General features: G+C 35.8%; 1 protein-coding gene across 1 annotated transcript; it reads right to left on the bottom strand.

The window, feature by feature from the left end:
• Window positions 1-20,903: 20,903 nt before the first annotated feature.
• On the bottom strand, window positions 20,904-21,911 carry LOC311214332 (leukotriene B4 receptor 1-like; the record flags this gene model as incomplete). The annotated part of the gene is made up of 1 exon (XM_084294844.1): window positions 20,904-21,911. The coding sequence occupies one exon, from the start codon at window positions 21,909-21,911 to the stop codon at window positions 20,904-20,906; it is 1,008 nt and encodes a 335-aa protein (XP_084150970.1).
• Window positions 21,912-22,371: the final 460 nt, after the last annotated feature.

The following is a 22,371-nucleotide window of genomic DNA, read 5'->3' as shown; positions in this document are numbered from 1 at the left end:
GTCAGTGTTTGTTTCCCAGAATATCACAAAAGCTTGATGGTATGGAGACAGATCTTTTCAACATATCAGATGCACAAGCACATGCATTCTGCTTGTCCTCCTTAGGTACTTCCAAACAGATTTATTTATAGCAGTGTGCATAGACAAACCCTTTAAAGAGTTGCTCTAAGCGTAATTTTAGTCTGCTATAAAGAAATTCAGGTTTTTGAGAAGGGGCTCCAATCTGACGACTGCTATAGTCATTTTAGGAACATCCTGTCCCTATTTGGTAGCAAGCTTTGCTCATGAATAAATACCATGCAGCCAGGATTTTTCTTCCCCATCCCACCTTTTAATAACAAAAGCGGCCTCAGGCCATTAAGCCTTCCCCATCACCCGTTAATCTCCAGGAAACAGCTTCTTTCTCAATTGTTGCTTAACTGATGCAACATTTAACACCCCAGATGAATCAGCACTGTGCTACTAGTAAGCTTCTGACTTCACCGTTCTTTTGACTCCACGGTACTAAATTTGCTGATGTGTATTTCGGGATATTCAGATTACCACCGTTTTGGGAGGCCATTTTAGAGCCCACATTTGCCTCTGATACTTTCTTTGTTCTTCCATTGTATCTGTCTCTAGATTCTGGTACATGCAACTTACTCCTATTATCTGATCCATTCTGGTTAACAGAACTCATGTCTACATTGTTTTAGATGTTTTTCTGATATATATATATATATATATTTTTTTTAAGTTCAGGGATTCAGGCTTTTTTTTTTTTCTCCCCAAATTTAATTAAGCAGAGTAGCCTATGAGTAATAGAAATAGCATTAGTCAGCAAGATCTTGTCTTCAGCTTTTAAAGCTCATAGCTAGCAAATAAAATAACCCAGAAATCAGAAAAGGAAATCTCCACTTTTTCTTTTTTTTTTCTTCTTCTATTCCTGTAACCCCTTACTGTCCCAATGGGAAGAATGCATTGTCTTTCAGGCAACTGCTCTAGTAATATTTTTTTCCTCAGTTGCACCCATGATCTCATCCGTCTTCCTTAAAGTCTGAGGCTGTGGGCTGCGTTTATTTAGCAGCCTCTAGCGGTTCGCCACAGCAGTTAACCAAAGGCTGTATCTTCGTGAGCTGTAGCTGCAGCACATACCTGCTCATACCTTGCACAGAGCTTTCCAGGATGCTCTTTCCAGGATGATGTAGTTACATGCTGGTCTATGAACACGGATGAAAAATACAGTAGAAAGATAAGACAATATTATTCAGCTCTGTGCCACACAAGTTGATTTGACCCTGAAATATTTACATTGGGGTAGTGACTTAAAGGAACTACATACAATCAAAGTGAAGAAAGAGAAGCAATAATCACAGGATGCCTGATTTGTCCCAAGTGCACTATATTCAGGGATGTTTCTTACAGTGATTTATCTTGTACTTTATGTAGCTGTTCTTAAAAGATGCTACAAATTTCACATGCTAAATAGGTGCAAGATTTCCAAGATACCTCACATTTTAATGACAGTCTTCTAGGAGAAGATTGTCACAACACAAGGAGATGACATTCACAACTGCAAAAAAAATGTCTACAATTTGTGAACTTTCAACACCACTCTAGTAAACACAGCAATTGGTGGTTCGTGACATATTTGACATACAGAAACAATATAAGAATTTTGCTGGCCTCACTGTGAGAGATAACTTGGGGTCTGAAGGAGCTGATGCATTTAACAATGTCTGCCTTTTTACCTTTGTCATCACATAGCTTAATAGAGCAAGAGACCACAGAAATGCTCTGAAAGAGACATCTTGCCTAGGAATATTGAAAAGACTTGAAAGACTTTCTTTAGCCTTCTCCAGTTCAACAGAGAATTTCTTCTGGCAATGAAAAATCATTATTAGAAATCAATAATTGAAATAAAACTTCGTACTTCAAAATAACAAATTTTGGTGCATGAAAAGAATTACTTAATAAAGTGAATTGGACCTTCATCAATGACTGGAGTGGAGGGAAAGCTTCAAACGTGTTTACAGTCAAGGTGCCAAATATATCTATGTTACTTTAACTACAAAGAAAGACTTCAACTGTAGCTAGATAAATAATCACTTCAGAAAGACAGGGATTTCAATTAGTGCCTTGTATAAAAGTCACACACTTTATAAAACACAGTTAATCATTTACAAAATACATTCAACACATAAAATGTATTAATATATATGAATCATGTAAAAATATAATTATAAATTTACCATTTAATTGTTGCCATTGTGTATAATCACAAAATTAATTATAATGACCTTTTAGTTGTTGCCATTGTTTATGTTTCCTTATATAAACCTGGTAATCTTTTTGTTATATTAAGTTGGTAATCTAATATAAGGACTTCATGTTTACAAAGAAATTTTGGGTTCTGAAACTCACAAAACCACGACACTTGATTATTGTGTGACAGATAGACAGATATACATTAATATGACTCAATTTTTCCCACTAAGTTTTTCCACCGAAGAGCAAAAAAAGCAAGGGTCATGGACAGCAGGGCTTCAGGTTCAAGGACAGCCTTTACATTTTCTTCTGCACTGCTTGAGGATGTGTTGATCCCCACATATCGCTAAAAGAATAAGGATCTTGTCCTTTAGTGGACAAATTCAACTGATTTGTTTACTTACTAGTTACTTTGGAATATATAAAATGTCATTATTTGCTTACGAAAAAAAAAAAAAACAGTTATGAAAGTAGAGAGCTTGTGGGGCAGTATCTGTAATGCTGCAGTTCAGAATCCAACACTCTGAAGATAAATATCACAGATTTTGATGTCAACACTGCAGGCTGTAAATGGAAAAATATTCCAAAAACAACAACAAACAAAACACCCAGCAACTGCAGCATGAACAACTGCAGCATCCCCAAAGAGCAGCAAGTGGGACAGTAGGGGTGTGAACCACTGCAGTTATTCAAAGTGAAGTGTCCCTGCTTGTGAATCTGAGTTCAGACATCCTATTCAAGGACGTCCAAGGACAGACAGTAGCAGGTACACAAGTCTAGAGATGTCAGGAGCCAGCCTAAGCTTGGACCAACTCATTAATCCACCTCCTGACGCAAAACTAAAAACAGAACTAAGTTATTTTCTTTTCATTTTATGCCCAAATGCACTAGTTCACATGTAAAAACTAGTGATCGTGACAGTGAAAAAGGTACCTACTTAAGGCATTTAAGGTACCTACTTAATAATTTCTCTGGTGACCTGAAACTTTAAACTCTCAAAGTTCTAAACATTCTGCTCAGTCTGTTTAGGATCCTTAATTTTTATTTTTTTTCCAGTTGATTCTTTCAATTTTCATCAAAAACAAATACAAAGGGAAGAGCCAGCTTCACTGTCAGCCTGGCTAAAAAAGACTATTGAAGCAAGCTCTTCCCAGCAGCAATTACTCAGCGCAACAGACATGTTTTTACCTACAACTGAAGATCTACCAACCCTGCCCCAAGGGGAGAATAGCTACCCCACCTGTCAGCATGCAAGTATGTTTGGTATGTTTGGTCACATTCAATGGAAAACCTGTGAACCCACTTACAAGAAGATGAAGGTTTCTCATTACATTGAGAGGCATGTGTTTTCAAGAGATCAAAACAGTTGGCTAAAGAGATACTTTAATACTGGGAAACAAAATGTGCAAGGTTTTACACTTCTATAAAAGATACTAGGAACACCCAAGAAAACTTCTGTGAGCTCTGGTACAATCCCAGTGCAGCCTCAGGCTGTTAACTCTCCCTCATCCAAAACGCAAAATTATTTTTGGGTGACACAAACTTCATTATTTTTAGATCACTTCATAATGCTCTGAGATAATTTCTCATAAATCCAGAATCATTAAACCATTTGAAGGCATTATTTGTGGTACATTAAAGAATATTTCTTTTGTCATTATTGCTGTGTGCTTCAAATTTCCTGATATCCCAGGCTAGTAAGGATGGGATACTCTAGCAAGGCAGGAAGTGCTACAAAAATCTGCTGTACCAGGTCTGTGAAACCAAAGTCTTAAATACCTGGACTCATATAAAATTGTGCAAATGTAACCATGGAAGAAAACTGTTTCATTGCTTTTTCAACAAAGCTGTGTTACCAAGGTGTTGAATCTTTCTAGTTCGGGCAATGCAAGAGTTTATGCAACAGAACTGTGTGACCTGGCATACCAAACAAATAAGCTTGTGTCTTTTTTTTTTTTTTTTAAATAAGTATTTTTGGGATTTATCCCCAGTAAAAGAGTATATCTGTTTCCATTCTTCTCCATTTTTTTCCCCAGTAAAGATGACTGGGTACAGCAGTGGGGTAAGGTAATTCATACTGTGCCTACATCCATTAGTGTTTTTCATACTTTAACATAGTAATCCTTCCTCCCAGATACTGCAAAGCTTTGTGAGCGTGTACACATAACCATCACTATCAAAAGAATACAATGTAGTTTAGTTTTATAATACATATTTTCCATCCTATCCTGGACACCTAAATAATACAGTTATTTTAAAAGGCGTAAAATTACAGCCTTGTAGGCTGAAACTGTCTACAGAGGAAATGAAACAATCTATAATAGTCTAGGCTAGATTTAACTTCCACATTACTGGAGCTCTATTTCTCTGCTGGTGCTGAAAATCAGGGGGATGGTTCAAACAAAGATATGTTTTTCAATGAGAGCACTTAGGGATAAGCAAAATCTATGAAAAATCATAGAGACACAAAACAGATTGCAATCTACTTCCTATTTTACAATTACATACACTTTTGCACTAGCAGTGATTTGTTCTTAGGCCTCCTGCCTTTTAAACCAGTGACATGTTATTTGTGATGACACTTAAGCATTACTTAAATTTGTGAATGACCTAGCTATAATTCTGGTGGTCAAAGAAAAGAAATAACCTGCAGAACTATACCTGAGAATGTGTACTGTCTATTTGCAATTACACCAAGAAAACAAACAGCATGTATCTGTAGGAAAATCAGGCAAGTAGTGTCCCTTTCTGCTTCTTTTAGTATAATTACCGGACTGATGATCTTGATGTAAATTCTCCGGTTACATTTACAACTGACCACTCTAGAGGTTCTCTAGTGGCTTCCATAGAAACAATAAGGTACATTTGTATTCTGAAAAAAAAAAAAAAAAAAAAAAAAGTGAAAATGAAAACTTACTTTTCAAGTGCTTGAAGGAAGGGACTGCCTTGACATCTTGTGTTTTCTGTAGCTAAGTCTGTTTAAAGAGTTCCCTGCCCCTCTTCTAGGGTTTGGTACAATGGTTTGTACGCTTATGGGGCTGCATGATGAAATGAATCAAGGAACTGATCTGAGAGAAAATTAATAACCATGAGAGACAGGGTTATTTTTAACACTGATCCCTTTCTCAAATATAGCCCCACAGACAGTAGTACTCTCAACACCAAGGAGCATTCATGAGGATACAGGTGCAAAGTGAGCAAGTGCTGTAAAAGTGCCTTTGCCACTAAGAGAAAAAAAGTGCCTCCGTGCTCCAAATTCCTGATTTCCGAAACATCTCTGTGGACTGACTGTACACAATTAGCTCTTGCTTTGGAAATAAACAGAGTGCTACTAAAACTAATTAGAACTTGTGCAAAATAGTATATACATTAGTCATACAGGTTATGTTTTACATTGCGTCTTACCAAAATGCTGTTAAAATCAGCCTTTTTTTTTTTTTTTGTCCCCAACTCATCATCGTATTTACAGGCCTCAATCAGGTTGATCCTTCACAATGGTTTTCATCTGTTATCCCAATATTTCCAGCCAGATGCCACTTTTTGCTCCTTGTTTATTTACATCAAAACTGTCTTTGACATTATCCCTTAAACGTAGAAAACCCTGCCCAAATTAATTAGCATTCAACTTAAAACTCACCTTGAAGACATGTTTTTACTTTGATGTTTACAGTAAACTGCCAATTAACAGTGGATAGGAAGATTGCAGACAAGGAATTTTGATACTGTAAACATTGTTTACTTCCAGCTTCAGGAAGTCTACTAGGTACGCAAATAACTAATCTTGTTGTTCTGTCTTCTTTCATATTTTTCCATTAAGTCGCTTTGCTACAGCTATTAAAATATACTAAATGAAACCTCTGTGTACTGTATTAATAGCATCAGAAAGTTGACTATTGCTATATGTCTTCTGTTTGGTACTGTGGTTGTATTGAGTAATATCAGTGTGTCAAGAGCAAAGTTGCATTTACATTTACATGCATGGTAGCATTTTTTTTTCAAGATCCATACTGATTTTTAATTAAATTTAATTAAATTTAGAAGCAAAACGTTTCTTTCTTTAAAGCTGTTACTGAGATATAATAAATTTTACTTTTATCTTGCCTTACTTTGGAGAAGGAGTTGAGGGACCAAAGCCAGCTCTCTTACTTCAATCCTTGCCCCATATCCCAAGGGAAAAATTCAGTTATCTGTAAAACAGGAAAAGGAATGCAATAGACTAAACTGGATCAGATCAACTAAGCTTCACCACAATAAACTGATCTAGTTCTCTATTACACTATTCAAGAATTAAAAAAATAGATAAATCAATTACCAGTCCCTGAATCCCTGAAAGCAGAAATTCAGTTTATTCCTAACTTCTGACATATTTTGTGTGTGTACACATATACACATGCACTGGAAAAGTGCTGCTCCTTATCTTGTAAATGCATGCTGTTTTTACTATAGATTCAGGGGAATCTGTAGATCTGCAGAGTGTAGCATGTTAATGCATTAAAACTCTTCTAAATGTCAACAGATCAAAACAATTTATTTAATACTATCTTGGCAATGATTAACAATGGAAGCATTACCTATGTACGCAGGCCTAGAAAACACTGGCACAAAAAAAAGCTAACTCTTCATGCTTTGTTATGTGAATACATACCTCATTATGAGATCCTCTGGAATTCTGGTCTTACTATGTCAGGGATATAAAGGGTATACATTTAAAAAGTCAATAGATATGAAAGCTTCCATAAAACAACAAAAACAAAAGAACTTTTCCAAAAGCAGTTTTGTTATGGTCTACTCAGCAATATGGAGAGAGATTAAAACTTCATTATTACAGCAGTAGCTCACACAGTGTTAAAGGGTGATTCACAGTCAGTCACAAAGCCAATTCATTTTGTAGTTAGAAAGTCTTTTCCATCTGTGCATGATGTCATGCATTTATGAGGACAAGAGGCAAGAAAATAGACATACAAAATACTGAGCAGAATTAATCAGCTCTGTGTCATAGTGTAGCCTCTGTTTTCAAATACTGTGTGGATCTGCTTTTATTTACACATTCAAGTTCTGACAGAAGGAAAATTTATGGTATAGCTTTATAGAGACAGGCTTAACAGTACTTACATTATTGCGGCACTGACTCAACAGTTCAAGCTGATCCTTTTTATCCCTCTTCCAATATTTTATATCGTGAGCATCCTTCTTTTAGCACCAACATGATGAAGGTAGTGTAAAACAGTTGGTAGAATGGACTTGAATGACTCAAAGATGCAGCTACAGAAACAAAGGACAGAGGAAATGAGAATGGATGCAGGAGAATCAAGGTAAAAAAAAAAATGTTATAACTGACAGGAGAGAGATATAAAGAGAACATGTGGATACAAATAACAAGTATAATGAGAGTACCAGCAGAGTAGCATGATGTATGTAAGAAAGATAATCTAAAAGGAAAAGCAACTGTTATAGAATCAATAAGTCTTGACTCTATTTCCAAGTTCCTATTATGGTTCTAAGAAATCCTAAAGAGGGTATGTGATCCACTAGGTTCTCTGTCAGTAAAATCAAAAAGAGTACTTATCTGATAGGAAACACAGGAATATAAAAATCTATAAGTAACTTTCAGAACTACTAAGTTTCATGCAATGAAAATGAAATTTACACAATTGCTACCAAACACATTTTCTCCTAAAGCCAGGCCACCATGTATTTGCTGTGCTGTGCTCCTGCTTCCCTTCCCTTCTAGCACTGGAAGAGAGATGCTTCTCAGCACAGTCCTACCCTGAAATCCTCCAGACTACAGTTCCATCACTTTCCCACAACATCTGAAGGGAATACCTGTGCTACCTGATCTATGGCTTCAGGACATGCCGCTGTTTGTTGGAGGGGGTCTCCTGTTTATGGAAAAGAGCTGAGAAGTCTGATCTGTAAGATGCTACAGAGCTGGAGAAATTAAAATCCTTAGGTTGATGGAAGTAGCTTTTGAATCAGATATATGACTAGACTGGTAACATCAGGAAAAAGTAAAATCCCTGACTCATCCTTTTTGACAGAGGTTAAACAAATAAGAGAACAAATTTGGTGTATTAGGAAGTGTTATCTCTTACTTTTCCTAAGGCTTTTTTCCTATTTGCTAGTGATGTCTTGCTCTGTTACAACTTACTGCATTTTTATGGAAAAGTAAGACTGAAAGAGAAAAAAAAATCATTGAAAGAATAATACAAATTAAACATTATACAGAACATAAGCAAATGTAGAGACAACTATGCTATGAAATAGTAAACAGTATTAACAGCAGAAAATTCAAATGGATGTAGCCAGAGCAACTGCAGAAGAATGCAAACACTAAGCAATTACATAGCCAGAAGTGGAGTAATAATGAGAACAAAAGATACAAATGATGGAGTAGGAAGAACTATAAACAAACTCACATTGTGAAAGAAAACTCATGTAATCATGTAAAATGAGTACACAGTGAATGAGTTCAATATGGAAGGAAAGGAAAGGAAAGGAAAGGAAAGGAAAGGAAAGGAAAGGAAAGGAAAGGAAAGGAAAGGAAGGAAAGGAAAGGAAAGGAAAGGAAAGGAAAGGAAAGGAAAGGAAAGGAAAGGAAAGGAAAGGAAAGGAAAAGGAAAGGAAAGGAAAGGAAAGGAAAGAAAGGAAAGGAAAGGAAAGGAAAGGAAAGGAAAGGAAAGGAAAGGAAAGGAAAGGAAAGGAAAGGAAAGGAAAGGAAAGGAAAGGAAAGGAAAGGAAAGGAAAGGAAAGGAAAGGAAAGGAAAGGAAAGCCCCATATCTGGAAATGCAGACAAGGAGTATTGAGAGGAGAAAATATCACCAGAAAGATGAAAGTAGAAAAGTCAAGTAGAAAAGATTAACAATGGAAAAAAAAAAAAAAGTCATTGGGGTCCAGAGAGTATTTTCCAGCTTGCTTTTGGAGGTTGAACTTGGAACAGGGAAGATGAAGGTGGGGTATTTATATCACATAAAATTGAACCTCTCATTTAAGAAGATAATTTGGAATGCTTATCCCCCCCCCTTTTTTTTTAATAAATAGTTGATAGTGGAATACAATCCTTCTCTACGCTGCTTCAGAAGGTACTTGCTTCTTTCTACAAGGCAAACAGGGAGTCCAGAGGTTGACAAGTGGCTGAGCCACACTGACAGCTCTCAGAGGGAGGGCATTCAGTTCCTTTACCTCTTTCAGCTTCTTTTACTTTTCTCCCACATTTTTCTGCATTGCTTCTGGAGCTTATCTGATTATTCTCAAGGTCAGGCAACTACACTCAGTAACATTGTAAAAACATACACTTTTGGGTAAAACAGTTTCTGCTGTTTTATTCTGCTATTCTGCAGTTAAATGAGTTCCGGGGTGGCACAGGGTAAGTAGTGGGATCACACAGAAGAGCAGACAGAGTTATGAAAATACAGGGAGGGAACAAAGAAGGCCTTTTTGTCAGTATTAAACTTTTAATTTAACCCAAAGCATCTCCTGAAGCCACAGTTTCATGACATAACCACCTCAGTTAAATACCCTAAGTTAGATGATGAGAACGGTGCCACTGCCAGCACTTAGGTAGAGAGAAGAGCGACTGTGAGGAATCTTGCACACTTTTCAAACAGGTAGCTTCAGATTCTCATGCCTTTGGTACCCATGTTAACCAATTCATCCCCCAAAAGTTTGAGGAAAGTAACTTTTGTAATGTCTTCAATTTCCAACCTCTCTTTTCCTATCTGGCTCCACAGCACTGCTGTTTTATGATAGTACCCAAAGTACTACATGCTTTGAAGAGGAAGGCAGCAGTAGATTTGCGTACTTGTGGTTTTTATTGCAAATCTCATTATGCCTGTTGGGTTTCATTTTTAGCCTTAAAGACTTACGTTATGCAAATCAATCAGAATCTCAGTTTTCAAATTTTTGTTTCTCAGTGATGTTCACCTTTTTTTTTTTTATTATTTTTTTTTATTACTTACAGAAATTTTCATTATGTATAAGGTAATTCCCTGCTTTTTTGATAGTTCTCTATATACTTGGTATGTATAAGTCAGGAAGGCTTTGTATAGTATTCAGACTAAATTTAGCCTAATTTCATTCTTAATTATTTCTTTCTACTATCCTGGCTGCTTGCACCTACTAAATTAAGTTTGAGCAAAAGGTGAAACAAGGCTTCTACTGCCTGTAGGTAGATGTACAAACAAGCCACTACAGGGTGAGCTAGGATGTGAACACACAGCACATCACATGTTCTACAGAAACTGTCTGCAACCTGTTCTTTCTTTAGTTTATTACGTGCTATTACTACACAAAAGCTGACTTTATGATAGTTTGTTAGCCAATACAAACTTTACAACTTTTAAGTATCTTTAGATAGTATCATAGTATCTTTGGATTTTTTTTAACTTCACTTTGTAAATACATGAATATTTCATTTATTTTAATCTTTTGTTATAATTGCCAATTCCTCATCTCAAAAATTGAATCTTTTCTAGGAAAAGGAGCTATCTTCTACATTGCTTTTGACTGTCAACATATTCCTACTGGTATGGTAGTCAAAACTGGTCCATGACAAAAGATCTCATTTCAAACACACATACACATAGCAATAGACTGCAGGTGATGGAACTGTAGTAGATATCAGAAAAAAACATCAGGCAAAGTAAATACATCCTAGGAATATTCTTCCAAAACAACAAAAACAAAAGAAAACAAAACTTGGAACTAGTTTTCTGTTTAAAAACATTTTTACGTTCTGGTTCCTCTGAAAACCTAAACATTGAACACATATTTAGTTTTAAGCTTTGGAATGCTCATATGAAAGCCAGTAAGAGTAAATAGTGCATGCAACATTATGCAGGAACAAACTCGTTGCACAATTAGGGATTTTCCTTGTTCTTGTAACATATATATATTGGTAGGCTCCATATGTATTTTATACGCTTACAACTTTTCTAAGAAGAATATATTTATCCAGTGAAAAAACATGGCTCTGCATATGCACCCTCTGTATATAGAGCCATGTATGTGTACACATACAGATGTGTACATCCAAACACAAACTTATTGATTGTTATATTATTGATTGCTACTTACTGGTTCTTTGTGCTACTTATTGTGTTCCTTGTGAGCAAAGGGTAAAATGACAATTCATTAACTCGTTAAAACTTTGCTAAATATTTATCATCTTCCCTGTATTCTAGTGAATATGTGAATAGTGCAAGTTATAAAAGAAATAAGAGCCAGAGGCGATGAGATAGGTGTGTTACATAAAACTCAAAGCTGAGGGCTGTGTGTCATCTGCAGTATCCACCCAGTTCAACATACTGAGCAACAGGGTGAAAAATGGAGAGCTGTGAAGGCATGAATAATACGTCAGCTAAATTAGCTTCCCACCATATTTTTTTTTTTTTTCTAAATGGAGTGATTCATACTAGGAAAATCAACTTGGAGACAATGCTTACAATCCTGAAGAAAGCTGTCTGTGATAAATACCTGAGACTAAGGTAATACCTAAGATAAATACCTTGTAATCTAAGCTGAGAAGGAAATCCATTATAGACAGATGTATAAAGAGATGCAGCCTTCTTGTTCTCTGGCTTTTCTGAAGTGTAAATTGCCCCAAATTAAATTAATCTACAAAAAAAATCCAACCTGTACTACAGAGGTTATTAGGCCTAAACAGAAAACACATACCTAATTTGAAATAGAATTTCAGAGGTTTGATATTAAAACAACACATCACCTTACAGCACAACAGAAAAGATGATCTCAGAAAGTAACAGTCAGGGATGATACAAAAAAGGTCATTGATATATTCTTAATTTTTTTTAAAAAAGCTTGTATTATTACTGAAAATCATTAGGCTTTAAAGTGCTTTTCTAATTTGTTACATGTCTGAGTCCACAGTATTTGGAGAAAAGAACAAAAACAATCCCTTTTGTTCCACAGGCTTCTAAGACATCTTCATTTAGCCTCTGGGTTCATTTCTAAAAGGAGGGATTGTTCATGATGGACATAAACATCTATTTATGTATAATCTTCTCTGTAAGTGCAAGAAGTAATAACCTAGGATTCCACCCTATGCTCTGAGACATAATGAAATCAAATGTCTAAAGAGTAGCCATTCACTCTGAAGAGTTCTTTTTAGTTGTTGTTTGAGATTGCTTTGTGACTATGTATTCCTTGCTATTGTTAAAACTTCATTAGAGACTTTTGCAATCAAAAGTTAAAATTTTTGCATTAATTAGTTTTAGATGTGGGAAACTTTGTCTGTAAGGGCAATTTTTTATAGACTTAATATATACTTTATATACTTAACTCTTTGTTCATCCTAACCATACCCTGAGAAAATTTTAATTTTTAATGTATCACTTTAATGTAACTTTCACCATTATTATTTTTCCCTTATTCTTGATCCAGGAAGCTGCATGCAGAACCTTATTAAGTTTAATTTCATGTTAGCTTAAACAGTCTACCTTCTTGACATACCAACTCCATAAAAAGCCAGCAGTCTATTAACAATAAAAGTTTTGAAATATTTTGCTTACCTGTGCTGTTGATACTTTTCCTTGACCTATACTTAACACATAGTAATATATTATTACACTTTTCTAACTCTTACCCTGCTACTTCTGTAACCTTAGGTACCTCCACTTACCTTCTATTTTCATATCTTTAAACTGGGAGTAATAATAGCGCAGACCAGTATCACAAATTGCACAGCTTCTGTCAGTTGTATGGACGACTTTTGCCTGCACTCAGGTCATCAAGGCAGCATCTCTTCTTACTTTTGGCTTGCTTTTGAGGCATGATGAAATTTCTGCAGAAACATCCTACATTAAATACGAAACAGAACTCTTTGTCCAGAGTCATCAGGAAATCATCTTTTAAAACTGGTCATAAAATTACAGCATCTTAAAACTCCTGCCACACCAGTTGTTCCTATGACCACCTGCAGCCCTGGTTTCCATAGGCCAGTTATAAATTGAGAGGTATTTCTTTACTTTCACTGCTTTTTTTTAGTATGACATCCCCCTATTTTCTTTTTGATAGAATGGATTGTCCTGAGTTCTAATTCTTAGAGCTGTAAAGATGGAATTTTTCCATTTCCTGAGCCTCTTTTTATACAAATTAAAACCCTTCTTCCTTAGAGGAAAAAATATTATGGTTGTAATGGATTATTTGGTAACATGTAAGCATTAATTACACATCCTGAGTTAGTGTTTAAACCACATATTTTAGAGAGAGATAATTAACTGTTTGAAGCAGTTAAGGTACTATAGAAATGAGATAAATCTTTAGGTTTTCCTGTCATTAAATTCTTTATTAATTACTATTCCTTTAACAGGTCTCTTTGAAGAACTGAGTAAACTATAATGTTAATCAAAATATGGGAAGTTGCTACTTAAGGTGCTAATCTTTTATCTTCTGATTCAGACAAATCAAATTGGTGTGTCACCTCCCCCCCCCCCCTTTTTTTTTGTGGCCCACTTTACAAAAAAATGATAACTCAGGCATATTTCAACACCACAGTTGGAGCCTATAGCCAGGGATCAGAGACACTACTGTACTTATCCTCAACCAACAATGATGGTGAGCATGTGGAAAAGGGGAGAACTTAAAAGAAAAAGCAGTGGTTTGGGCTAAAGCAGCAAAGGTGAAAAGTAAGCCTATTTTTACACTTAGCCTACAAGTATGGAAATTCACTTACCCAGCTTAAACCATTACATAAAACAGCAATTGAGGATAAACAAGTATTAATCAATGAATAAATTGAATTATTCTGTGTTTGTTCTTTGGTGTTTTAACTATTGCTGAGAATCAATCAGGAGTGCACTTAATGACCTTAATTAGCCCAACCTGAGAGCTCAAGCCCACAGGCCCAGGAGTCCATATAAACTCAGTCTTGGGCATTAATTTGTAGAGCTTGAGCTCTGTTGTTGGGTTGCTTGTTTTCAGGTTTGTTTGTGGATGGCCATGTAACTTGTTGATTGGGGATCTGACCTGGGGCCTGACTACCTGGTTTTACCTTGGCCCTGACTAATTACTACAATCCTGCTGTGTGATTGTTGGGCTGTATTTGACCCTGGTTACTCTTGGTAGACCCCACCCTGAACCTTATGTGCAAGCTGACTTTCCAGCTTGGCCCTTGGACTGACCCTGTTTATGTAACAGTGAACTACAGGAGCATTGAGTGAATCTACAGAGATAGAAAATCTCCATTTCATATCTTACTTCGGCTTTCACAGTACAGGTGAACTAAGTTGCCTAATATAAAATGGTAATGGTAGCAATGCTATTTCTTTAGTGTAATGTACAATGCAAGTCTTGGGATGATCTAATATTTAAGAAAAGACATGGGTAGAACCCTTCAATTTATGATTTCTTCTTCCTCAGAGTGCTAGAAGTTCTTTAGCAAAACCTGTTTCTTCTGATTCTGATCTTTTTAAGAGAAGGATTAGTCAATTAGTGAAATGCTATTCAATGTGACAAATGTAAGAGGATTAAGCTGAGCCTTGTTCATAGACTCTAAAAGCATTACATACAGAAACCAAGCATTACAACAAAGAAAAAAGGAATTTGGAACCAAATCTTTGTTTTCCACTTCATTCTTAGTGCTTCTCCTTTCTTCTGAAAGGTAAAAATGTTGTGGTTTTCTTATTGTGGGTATCTTCAAGAATGCAAAAACTATTCCTGCATTTGTCACAATGAACTCAAGGCCTTCTGAAACTTCTTGGGAGCATCTCAAAATAATAAAAAACACTAAAAGTCAATACACTCACTTGGGATGAAATGTGAGCTACTGAAGTTCAAGTGTCAGTATCTAGCTCAACATGCTTAATAATGGTTTTGTTGAAAATAAGTTGTTTTCAACACCAGTTTTTTGAAATAGCATTTTTTGAGGAAATTGTATTCTGTCAAAAACTCTCAGGCAACTTAACATGTTCAATGCTTAAACAAATAATTGTGTGCTTGGGTTCCTAAAGGAGCAAGAGAAGAAAAAACTCAACCACTCAGAAATGAATGGGACTTGGATGATTAATGTATTGCTTTGCTTTCTGTGAGCCTTTCTGCCTCAAAGACTTGAGTTGTAAAATATGGTTCATAACTGAAACAATGGGCAAAGTACCTAACTAGTTCTTTCAGTGACTTTATGAGTATTGAAATTAGTCCCAACTTTCAAAACGAGAGCCACATGGTGGCAGGAGAGAACAAGGGATGTAAGAAGATTACTGTGACAAATGTTTCCTTCAGTTTTAACTACGTAATACTTCTCAGTCCTACAGCACTGCTGGAGGTTCATGGCTATATTTTAAAATCAAATGGACATAAACCTAATTCATTAGTTACGATGTTTTAAAGAAGTCCACAGCTTTGAAGTTTCTAATATTACTCACTGAACTCAATAGGGAATTCTACAGTGAATGTTAATATTGCAATAACAGCTTAAGTTAGGTAGTATAGTTAGGATATGAAACCTGCAAGATGTTGGTAGATGGTCTGTATTGCATCCCCTTATCATAATATGAGGTGTCTATGACTAGAAGTGATTTTCTGATAGCTCTTTTCCTATTACTACTCTTCTGGTGGCATACCTAGAATGCTACTGAGTGATAAGACTGGATAGAAATGGTAATTCAAATTCATAATTCTCTGAAAGAAATATTTAGCCCTTCAATTTTTCATGTAATGTGTTACATTGTGAACGTATCTGCTATTCAAATAAATAAAAATCTAGAACTTTCACTCTAAGTTCTACTAAGAACAGTCCAAAATACTAATCCTCTGGTTTAAGACCATCTAGGCATGTTACTTCATCCATAATTACATTACATTAACGTTTCTAGATATCTCAATGAAGTTAACACAATTATCTAGTTAATTGCCAATGGTAACAGTGATGTATTTAGTTGTAAGCTTTCTTAGTACTTACGTAACTGCAGCCCAAGCTGGGGTGTGACCAGTCACTTTTCCAACCAAGATGCAGTTCAGGCAGCTGACTTCTATTAAATTAAGAATATTGTAAATTTGGCAGTTCTGGAAGAGTATAATTTTACTAACTCTTACAGACTTGTGACTGTTTAATTTACACTGTAAGACCTTACAGTATCCTTTCCATTAATTCTATCATTTAAATCACTTAAACTTTGCATATTCCATAAAAATAGTGTTCCTTTAATCTGAATCTTTAATTTATTTTAACCTAAATGAATAGAGTTAAAAATATTGAATTCTTACTAAGAACCACCAGCATGACTTCTAAAATAACTGATTTAAGGCAAAAGAAGACATGAAGTAATTAAACAGGATATGGAGTCTATTATCTCTAAACCTATCAGTACAAGAATTTTTAGTACTTTTAGCAATAGTGTTGTAAAGTTTCTGAGATCTCAGAGGCCATCATTGCAGCACTGGTCACACCCAAATCTTCATGCTAACAGGAGCAGCATAAGCTACTCATCCTCTCAAAAGACAGGGTTATGACTTCAAACTGTATTTTATTGGGATATTTTTCTTTAACCTATTAACAAACAGTGGAGCTCAAACAGGAATTTTCTGATAATGCACAATTTTAGTGATTAATTGAACTGACAAACATTTACAAAACCTGAAACTGCCTTACCATGCTTATTTCAATTACTTCTCTATTCTTGCTGTCCATTCTTGAACTTCTCAATTTCATTCTACGATCATATGCTTCTTTATAATCCAAATTGACTTATTTCTCTTGTTCTCCCACTCCAGTCAATTATAAACCTTCACTTATTCATCCCCCCTTCGTCATACATGCAGGAAAAGGAGTCCTACAACAGTTGTAGGATATAAAGCCAGAGGAAAACTTCACCACTGTTAATAGTCTCTAATTCTGTATCTTCTAAAGTATTTATTATTGATCAGACAGTTTCTTGAATGTGAGAACATTTGCACACCTATGTAGTCTCCATGCCATCTGTTAGCTTCCAGGTTCCTTAATTCCTTTCATTCCACACCTGCATACAATTCCTTCTCTTTTAGTCATGTTAACAGTAATTCTAATAGAGATCCATAACTGCACTCTCAACTGTCTTTCAAATGTCTCTTAACTTTTGTTCTACTTCTTTCTTCCCAGTCAGTGTTCTGCCAATTTCATTAAATAAACAATTTTGTTTCTTTAGTACAATGCAGTTGCCTGATTTTTACCTGAATACAAGGATCTTTGATTTCGTGTCACCTCTTAAATTGTGTTGCCTCTGAATATCCACAAAGCTCCACTGTTTTAATGCAGGCCTCTATAACTATTTTATCATAATGCTTAGAAAAAAACTTTTGATGTCAGCAGGCAATAAAAGTAAGACCTGTTAGACTGATATTTTCCTTTGTTATTTTTTTATCCTTATTGTATACTGGCTATGCATGAATTAAAAATGCTTCACTGTCTCCTTCAATTCTGCTAATACATAATGAATTCCCTTTATGCAGCACAATCCTACGTATAAGTATAAGTAATAAATTCCTGCTGTATACCCATGGAATGTTTACACCATGTTTCAGGCTGGGTAAAACTTTCAAGTTAGAGATTAATGTTAAAAGATTATTAATTTTGACAAACAAATGAGAAACTCAAAGCATCTGGAATCTTTTTGTGCCTCCCAGCACACAATGTTCTGAGTAGTGTTGCATTGATTCCACATAATGTTCCCTGTACCTCAGGGTAATTTGAGGTGATTTGACTCAGGTGACTGAAGTGGCCCTCTCTTAGCACAGCCTTCCCCCTTGCTGTGTCATGAGAAATAGCTGGACGCTGAGACCACAGAGACAGACTTCAAAAATACAGAATTGGGAAGTAAAAAACAACGAGGAACTCAAGTGAGATGAAACCTCGTTTTTCTCAGATGGAACCAGAACTGAGTGTTGCAACATTTTACCAGTACTCCAGCTATATTTGGAGACTGCTTCAAGTCACTACTTAGAATTCTCTTAAGCAATCAAGGAAAGCATTTTCTATCAACCTTCCAATACAATTTCCAGCATGGATATGTAATGTAGTTGACAGGAGTCATGAGGTATCACTGTCATAAGATGTAGTGTTTCAGACCAAATCTATGTCAGGTCTTAGGGTTTGGCTGGAATTCAGTGTTTTAGAAGTCAAGAATATCCAATGTCTGTTGGCTGAATGGGCCTATTGGAATCCCTGTAGTTCTGTGATAGCGCATGTTAGCATAGATGGAGTGGTAAATGTTGCTGCATAGACAGGCCTGTTGTGTATCTGTTAAAGAACGAAGCAGTCAGCCAGGTCATCACCTTATATATCTACACCAACTCATGGATCTAGTTACAGCATTCTATTTAGAACTGTCTTACCTAATCATCTCCCTAGAATGCATTTACTGATCTGGGGATGTTACTTGTTCCCTTTATAAGATTTACAGATGCTGTGGAGGATGCAGCTTGAGCAATAAAGTTCACTTGTGTGAGTGACAAGTAAAAAAAACAACCAACCAACCAACCAAAAAACACACTAAGCCATACATCTTGATTAAAAAATAAGCCCACTGCAGTAGGTAGTGTTGCACAGATTATGTGATCTCCTTATAGTTTGTCCTGGGTAAGGCATAGTTGGCATTAGGCACTTGATATGCAGTGAATGCTCCTGGAAGGCTTATTTAAGAGGAAATGGCACTAAAATAAATGACTTCATTCATGAGACAGATGATGCACATACACAGATAACTAAAGGTTTTGCCCATTTCCTAAGATTTATGATAACTAGATGTAGGACAGTCTGAGAGAAAGTTCCAGTCAAGTAGCTTGTACTGAAGCTTGTCTGGGCCTTTTCCCATCTCTAAGCTGCAAAGTGCTTGGTTTCTTGTGGCCTGACTCTAGCTCAGTTATGTTATTTGTGTGCTTATTAGCTCTTCACCTGTTCGGTGCTATTATGAAATAGTGGGTGACTGTTCAAGAACATACTGGGAAATATAGCTTTGCTTTTTTATACAGTAGTTAACTAAAGTTATTGTTTTTATTGTGAGATACTGTTACTTTGCTATATTTAATATGCTAACAGCAATTAAGGAGTCATTATTAGGGTGAAAAAGTGGCAGGTGGGTGGGGTATAGTTCTAAGGGATTTCATCTTCTTACTCTTCTGTAAACAAGGTCTTGCTAAAGTTTTTATTTCCTTTTACTTCAGTGAAGGAGCCCTATTAATGAGAAGTCCTCTTTGGTGTGGACTTTCCTTCTACTGAGAAGACAAGACTTTTTGATAGCAAGCAGGAATAATAAATACATATGCAAAATGTCAGGAAACATTTTAATATTAGCGGGTAAGGATTTTTACTTCCCTGTCTTTATTCCTGTTTACAAACGGAAGTAATACAACTCACATATCCTTGATTGTTATGAAATCAGTTCTTGAAAATGAAGTTCTAGTTAGTCTCTTGTATTTTCTTTGTAAATATGAGTTACAATAGCTATTAGCAACTGTTCATAACACAATGTACAGGATATTACAATAGTAATATAGTAAGTCTTAGTAATCAGTAGTTATATTCATCTTATTACAAATCATTGATTTAAAAATAAGCAGAAGTAAGTATAAAAAATGTCAAGCATGACTGAAATTAAAACAAAACAAAACAAAAAACCGGTAAAACTTCAAAAGCAAACACTTGGTGTCATGCAGTTTTTTCACAGTGAGTTTGCATGCATTCACAAAACTAAAACAAGTTCCTTGCAAGCCCTAATTTTTTCTTTATTTATTAAAAGAAAAATACACTATTCTAGAAGAAAAGACAAAATAATGCTTTTATGTGCAAGATGAAATTCTTAAGATATTAGGCACTTCGTACTGCTCCTATAACTTTCTCACAGGTTACAAAAATATCAAGGATCTCTACTTCCCTTCCCCTGGGATCTGATCCAATTCATCCATAACTTAATAGACATCTTGTGAGCTTAACTAAATCAGACTCTTTGAGGGTACTCACAGTATGTATGTTTGATATATCAGTAGTTGCCACTAACATATGCAATATATTTGAAATCAAATATAGCATGAGGTCTCCATTTGTCATAAACCACAGAATTCTTGTACCTTTTTTTCTGAAAGGGAACGTCACACTTCATATTTTACTTCAGATCCATTAGCATAAGATATTTCAGTAAATGAGTTTTTGTAAACAACCCTTGCTATTCTCAAATCTAAATAAAGTCCTGAATAAAAATAGTTTTGTTTTCCATCTACACAAAAGTTTTTATGTGCTGTAAATATTCTTAAAATCCATTCTTACCCATATCAAGAATCTAAGCATGCTCATTTAGAACTTTGGGTTATATTTATGGATATTTTGAGCATTTCAAATCTTCTTCCAGACAAACTTTTTAAGTTTTAAATTTCCAAATCTTGTTTTCCACATAAATGTCTTTTCTAGAAATCACAAATAATTGTAATGGAAAATAAAAATGTTGTATTCCTTCTAGCCATCTTGCTTCTCAGCACTGGTGAAACTGATTTGGTGACATGGATACCAGGTCAGGAACCAAACAAGGTCGTCACTGCCAATTGTTTTGTAACACACACAACCTGAATTGTCTCTAGCATCCGCTGGACTACTTGGAAAACCAAACTGACTAGTAGGTGAAAGGACTACTGAATGAATGCCCCAGAAATCCATTGCTCACGAAGTCTATGCTCATTGTTAGAGAATCTCTGTGCCTGCTACAGTAGTTTCTTGCTTGGTTACAGGAGAAATCTTTTTCTTGTCTTCCTCTGTTACAGTCTGACTCAACTGTTCAAACAGTTTTGATATCTTGGTAAATCTCAGGTGATTCTGGAATTTTCGTGCAGCAAAAGCATAAAGTAGAGGGTTAATACAGCTACTGATAAACACAAGTGCTCCGGAGACGTACTCTCCTTTGTCTATAATTTTTTCCAGTGTCAAATATATTCCATTAGAGTCTTCTATCTGAACTGAAATAATATCTAATATGTTAAAGAGATGATGTGGGAACCAGCATAAAATGAATGCCACCACGATGCTGGTAATGAGCCGTTCTGATCGCTGCTTTGATCGATAACTCATTTGTCTTATTCTTTTTGCAACACACACATAGCAAGTGCATATAATTAAAAAAGGAATTACAAAACCTGCAAGAGTCTCCAACAAAAGATATGACACTCTCTGTCCAGTAGTAGAGTAGTTGCGACATGTACACTGTAGTCCGCCGTTGATTTCATCTGTCTCTTGGAATGGAATAATAGTAACGCCAAAAGCAATGGACAGGAACCAAATGAGGAACATGATTACAAAAATATTTTCTTTTTTTTTGTACCTTTGCATTGTGAAAGGGTAAAACACAGCCATTAGTCTCTCCAAGCTCAGTGCTGTAATTAGAAATATACTTGCATACATGCTGCAGTAAATCATGAAGACCAGTATTTTGCAGAACACGATTCCAAAAACCCATGAGTCAGCAAAGGAGTAAATCCAGATTGGCAAAGTGATCAGTATGAGGATATCCGCAATGGCCAGGTTCAAGATCAGCAGGACTGAAGGAGATACTTGCTTCATTTTTGTACAAACAGTCCAGATGACAACGCAATTTCCAGGGGTCCCAATAATAAATGACAAGCTCAGTATCACGCAGACTACAAACTTCACAGCGTTCCATGTCAAGTCGGTGCTGACTTCCTCAGCTTCACTCATTCCAGAAATTTTTTGGTTCTTTTCAGGTGCTAATATCCTTGGCGCTTTGCACTCTGAAAGTTTTGACTCTGAAACTGTCAGCAAACAACTTGAGAGAAACTTCCCTAATTGATATTCTGCAGACTTGTCTAGCATGTGACCTCACATCCTAATGCTCACAAACGTCTGACCGCATGTGTTCTTCCTGTTGTTTAGGAAAACAGGAATTTTTTGCATGCAGAGCACAAATAAAAGTAGTGTCCCTGACTTTGCTCTTAATTATATATGCATCACAGCAGATTTTAAAGCATGGAGGTGATCTTTCAAAAGTCTCCCTCTTTTAAGAAGCCTGCTACTTGGTTAAAGCTACTGGTCTAACCAACAGCTATGAGGAGGAAAAAAGTTGTCCTTTTGCTACTTCACTTTTGTTTGTGTGAATATGTCAACATTCTATTTTAAGTATTTTAAAACAAAAAGATAG

Source organism: Netta rufina (assembly GCF_964035555.1).
Source record: "Netta rufina genome assembly, chromosome: 13".
In the NCBI taxonomy this organism is placed as follows: Eukaryota; Metazoa; Chordata; class Aves; order Anseriformes; family Anatidae; genus Netta; species Netta rufina.
The sequence above is the reverse complement of the archived record's forward strand: the minus strand, read 5'-3'. Positions and strand labels throughout refer to the sequence as shown.